This window comes from Nanorana parkeri, unplaced genomic scaffold (assembly GCF_000935625.1).
Source record: "Nanorana parkeri isolate BGI_ZX_2015 unplaced genomic scaffold, ASM93562v1 scaffold527, whole genome shotgun sequence".
Lineage (NCBI taxonomy): Eukaryota > Metazoa > Chordata > Amphibia > Anura > Dicroglossidae > Nanorana > Nanorana parkeri.
The window spans coordinates 104944-110730 of NW_017306795.1; the positions used below are offsets into that span (position 1 = coordinate 104944).

A 5787-nucleotide genomic window follows, 5' to 3' on the forward strand; every position below is an offset into this window, starting at 1 on the left:
TTACACAGCGCCCGGCTTCCTGATTGGCTAGAAAGCCAGCTCCATGCTTTCTCTGCACCTAGTGACAAGAAGCATGGGGACGGCTTCCCTGCTAATCAGGAAGCCGGGTAGCGTATCTTTCAGGCCACCTGGCTTCCTGAAGGGGACCTCCGGTACTCGGAATTGGCGAGTACCGAACAAAAATATCAGTACTCGATACCGAAATACCGGTATTGACGCATCCCTAATACAGCCATCAAAAAAAAAACCTGCCAGGAGTTCTAATCCTTCCCTGCCATATCCAAAACCCCCCCAAAAACCAAGTTATTTCTCCCTTTAATTGGCTTTTTCAGGGGAAGTCCTCTCCCAACTTACTTGTTGGCTTGAGTCTGACGGCTGTGGCCAGCATGCAATGTTTCTATCCTCTGGGTGGAGACTTCCTTACTGCTGGCCATGCAGACAGAGGTCACATGCAGTGAGCCCTCAAAATTCTATGGGGTGTCTCCATATCCAATGGCGAGGACGTTTCTACCACAGGGTGTAACCATTGGAGCTGACACTGGCAGTGGAGCTCAGATAAGAGCAGGTGGCTGGGCGAGTAAGTGAACTGTGTCTGAAAATACACTTATCCTTTAACTACCTCCGGGCCGGCCGTAGTAAAAAAACGGCCGGCCAGGAGCAACTGAATGTATAGTGAAAATGTTCATGGCAAAGTGCTGGAACGAGCACACAATTCATAAGTCCATTGGGGTAAAACACTTAAGGAATTGAACATGTTCAAGTGAAATTTCACTTCTCTTATTAAATAAGGTGAAAGTGTGCAGACTTTACTCATGCGCAAGCTTGTCTTCAAATCATTCAACCTTCCATGAGAGGAATGCGGGGCTGCTATTTCCAGTGAGACATTGACTTTAAGTTCAGCATAAGAGCATTACAAAGAAATTAGCATTTCTTTCTCGTTCATTGAAGAATAAAGGAAGTCTAAGGCTGGGCACACACCTTACAACCATCGCAAGACTTTTGTCTTGCGATGGTTGTAAGGTACTTAAAAAAACGTACGATCTGCCTATGTTGCATAGGCAGATCGTACTTGCGATGATTGCAAGCCACGCCCCCTGAGGGGCGGGCTTCCGATGACCGCAATGCCGAACGGGCAGTGTGCGCTTGCGCACACCGGCCCGTACGGCTGTTATCGTACGGACATGCCACAAACCCGCCGAACATCGTACGATGCTCGGCGGGTTTTCAAACATGTCCGTAAGTTTAAAGTCGTGCGACCTTACAGTAGTAGAGGTCGCACGGCTTCCACACACCTTACGAATATCGTACGATCGCGGGATTTCCCGCGATTATCGTACGATAATCGTAAGGTGTGTGGGCACCCTTAGGCCTTCAGGATTGCAGACTGGCAACCAAAAAAAAACCCGCAGGCCAGCCCGAGGTATAACCCCTCCTACTACCAGCATGCCTCAGTTTTTAGCTAGTGGATGTCTCTTCTTCAGCGCTGCTGTTTTAAAGACTAATCTAGATTTTCATCAATTTTTTTTTTTCTTCAGTCAAGGCTTTCCCTACACCTGACCTTTTGGGGACTGGGTTCCATGTAGGTTCGCTTTTTCAGACTCTGTTCTTGCCAGGTCCGGAGCTGAGCTGCTGGCATTGCCTCTGAAGGCTCACTTAGTGAGTAGGCTGGTCAAGCCGAGCATCAGGAGCTCCCTCATTTTCGTGGTTGCTCGTTGACATTATGTTCTCTGCCAGCTTTGCTGTGGAAGGGGAGTTTTTGGACAGAGCGCATGCATCATCCACTGCGTGGAGTTTTCACTGAGGAACAGAGTGCTGATGTCATCCACTGGGGAAGTGTCTCTAAAGCTGGCCATACACCTAGAGATTATCTGCAGGTTTTCTCTGGTCAGATGGAATAAGTGCAACAGATTCCTCCATCTACGCTAAACTGTGTTGATGGAGGAATCTCCCGCTGGGCCAAGCTTCAGTATCTTGCTAGCCGGCCCTGCTGGCTCTCAAAACACCTGAACCCTCTGATTGGATGCAAGTATTGTTCAGGTATTTTGAGAGCCAGAGATTCCGTCAGATTCAGTAGCTCAAATTAATGCTGGATAAGCATATTCCCAGGTGTCAGACCCCCACTATTACCAAGTTGGAGATAATTTTGGGGTGTACAATGCTCCCTCCATTATTAATGCAGTGTGCATCACCCTCAAACTAGAGGATCAGTCTGTTGCTTGGGCCAATGCTGTTTCCAGCTTCGGGTCATTTAGGGCCCCTAAGTTAAAGACTTTTCTTTTGCGCCTGCTTTTCCAGTTCCTATCTGAAGATTGGGAGCACCCCGATTGTTTGCTCCCCCTTAGTGCTTGCTGACCTTGTATCTGTTTGGGGCGGATTTGAAGTTCATTCCCACTATGGATCTGGCCATGTCTCACTTTAACAAGGCGACCACTGAACCAGATCATGATGCACCTGCAGGACCCAACCAATAAATAGCTGGAACTCTCTGCACTGGAGGGCCCCACCCTGCACCTGATTCTGGCTGTGATTCTGCTTTGTCAAACCATATCTGACAGGTCAAAATCCCTTTAAAAGGGAGGCAGCCACCACTGCGGTTGATCTTCTGTGCATTGAATGCGTGTAACAGATGGCTTTCGCATAAAATTTTGCTGTTATGGCGTACTGGAAGCCTCCTGACATTTGTCACGTCTCTTGTGTAGGGCACTTTAGCTAAAATTTTACTGAGCACCAGTCCAGCCCTGGGACCAACTCTACATGTAATCAAGTCTGTCATGAGCACTCATCTTACCTATCAGAAGACGCCTAAGGAGCAGACGGCCAAGTCATTTTTTTGTTGTTTGTAGATCCTTGTTCAAGAAGCAACCCTTTTGTTTCTCCACTCCCTCAAATGCAGCATCTCGGCCCTTAGTGTGGCTTCCCGACCACCATTCCAAGTCTGCCAAATCGTCAAACCTTCCGCATGAAGGTGCACCCCCATTTTCTGTAGTAGGGAAATCTGTTGACTGTTGTGGCAGAGTCCCTGTCCCTGCTGCAGAAGTTTCAGGGGTTTTATCCCAACTAGTTCAGTCCCGAAACCCCAAAAAGGGCATTCACCCATTCTTAGAACTCAAAGCCCTGAATGTTTACTTTCAGGCCCAAAAATTCCAGATGGGCTCAAACAGACCTTTTATTGCCTCCCTTCCCCGGTGAGACTCCATGGCTTCTGTGGACATAAAAGATATTTGCTTCCATGTGCCTATCTGTCCAGAGCACCAATGCGGTCTGTGGTTTTCTGTAGGGCTACTTACTGCACGACCAAAAGACAGCACTCTCATGGGGGTGTGGGGTATGTGTGAGAATCGTCAATGAGGATTGCTGCTCTACAAACGGGGAGAAACCTGTGGACATAGTAATGAAGCAAATGAGAGCGCAAATCCTGGGAGTGTAAAGGGTATAGGGACAACCAATGACTATGTGTTACAGGTAGAAAGAACAAAAAATCATCAATAAACAAAACATTCGGGACTTACTTGGGGAGCTGAGGGTCCTGACAGGAGGCCCCCGATGAGGTTATGGCAATTCAAGACGTATTCAGAGTATCCCAGGGGCGAAGGGATAAATGATACGCCAATTAGTACTGAGTGCTGCGTGTGCCGAGGGGCTGGTGGAGAGGCTGCCTCTAGTCTTGATCGCAGTGTTTTTAGGACGTGAAGGAGTGGAAGTGGCACGGGGCGGTGGTGAAGGGAACGTGCACGGGGCGGTGGTGAAGGGAACGTGCACGGGGCGGTGGTGAAGGGAACGTGCACGGGGCGGTACGTCTCAAATCGCCATAACCTCATCGGGGGGCCTGCTGTCAGGACCCTCAGCTCCCCAAGTAAGTCCCGAATGTTTTGTTTATTGATTATTTTTTTGTTCTTTCTACCTGTAACACGTAGACATTGGTTGTCCCTACACCCTTTACACTCCCAGGATTTGCGCTCTCATTTGCCTCATTACTACACGACCAGTTTGTGGGCCTTTCATTTTATGTATCTTCTACACCAAGGTGCTGGCTTTCCCATGTTCTACTCAGAGTTACCTCGTGAGATACTTGGAGGATAGAGGATTGGTCAGACAATTTCTCCGGTCAGCGTGTACCCATCTCAGAATAACCTATGGGCTGCATTCGCACCAAGCCATGCGTGTACAGGTGTTATTCAAGCATTTGTATGTACTGCAGAGTGCAGCTTTTTTTGGACTTCAATAGAAACACCTTAAAAATGGCATAAACACTTTTGCCAGCACTCCTGTTAAAGTCTACAGGGACAAAACACTTGTTTCTGCCTGAAAATAAACTCCTATACTTTTTGGAGTGAAGGGTGTTCTGCTACAGGCACTTGAGTACACAGGTGGGAGCAGGCACAATAGGAGACGCCGGGATTTTAAAGTGGAGCATTTTGTAGCTTCAAGCTACAAAACCCCTTAAAGTGACATTGAACCCTCCGATGTTTTTAACATAAAATACTGTAATGTGCGCCTTACTGGAATCCATGGTGGTTTCCCTTCTCTTTGCTGCTCTTCTTTTTAAATCCTCATGTCTTCTCATGCTGGGCAGAACTTCTGTTTTGCAGCAGACTGCCTTGTCTCAGGAATGGATACATGGTGTCTGTGTGCAGGTTCACAACCTGAGCCAGCACTACAGGAAGAGGCACTCAGCTGCAAAGGGAAGTTCTCCCCAAGCATGAGAAGAGATACAGATTAAAAGAGCAGCAAAGAGAAGGGAAACGACGATGGATTACAGTAAGGCGCACATTACACTATTGGTTTATGTTAAAAAAATCTGAGGGTTTAAAAGGAGTTTGCTTTGAAAGGATCTTAAATGCAACTCAAAGATTGTTATAGGGAACATTTATAAATGTGAATTGTGCATAAGCAGTGCCGCCCCCCCAAAAAAATTGTATGCCATTCCTCCTAACCAGCAGCACACTTCTGGGTATGTGAGCGGGCCCAGACACTCCTGTATATCTGCAGCGTGAGATCTAAGGCCCTGCTGGTCTCAGATCACAAGATTCCATGATGTCACTACTGTGCTACTTGCTGGTGGCTCTGACATGAGGAAGCAAAGCCTGCCTCTACCAAGAAGGAAGCCAAACCTTTACCCTCTACCTGACTTTTGCCCAATTTTCAGAGTGGGCCGCAAATCTCGAATTGAAAAACAAATGACACACAAAGGACGTTGAAATGGTGTTTTTATAGAAAATTACTCAATGCAACAGTTCCTAACATCCCTTGAGATTGATTTACTGGAACTGGACGACAGCCGTAGTGCAGATACAACAGAACAAGGAACTCCAATGTGTTGCGGTTAAACTGAATAAACAATGGCGCACATACAATTCCATTTTACTGGCAAATGCCAATGACTCCGCAGGCCAGGCGACTCCCGGCATTGCCAGTTATCAGGCTCTCATTGTCTCCACCTTTCCCCAAGTCATCTTCTTTCTCATGGACCTGGATGTAAGAGAAAGGTTTAAAATGTAACCGTGCAAGTTATCACATGAAGTCCATCATACGGGAATGTTCTAGGGAGCGGCACACGGGAGTTTCCTTTTTTATTTAGAAAAATCGGCTTTAAAACCATTCGCTGGGCTGGGAAGGGAACCATGCGGTTAGACATGACCTCTAGTCACACAGGCTATACAGCACAAGATGCTCTTATTGGACCGGAACACATTGCAGGTACATCAAACTGGGACTTTTATACAGTGAAAGCCGCACATTCAAGTCCATTAGCAGATAAGAGACAGCTGAAGTTCTATGCAGATCACA

The 5787-nt window shown here is 47.2% G+C and overlaps 1 protein-coding gene across 1 annotated transcript in view; it reads right to left on the reverse strand.

Annotated features, from left to right (window-relative positions):
- Positions 1 to 5307: 5307 nt before the first annotated feature.
- The window catches only part of SOD1 (superoxide dismutase 1, soluble), an 11413-nt gene continuing 10933 nt past the window's right edge, over positions 5308 to 5787 (reverse strand). The window contains exon 5 of the mRNA XM_018561488.1: positions 5308 to 5469. Within this exon, the coding sequence (XP_018416990.1) occupies positions 5362 to 5469 (108 nt within the window). The 3' untranslated portion in view covers positions 5308 to 5361. The remainder of the gene's footprint in view (positions 5470 to 5787) is intronic.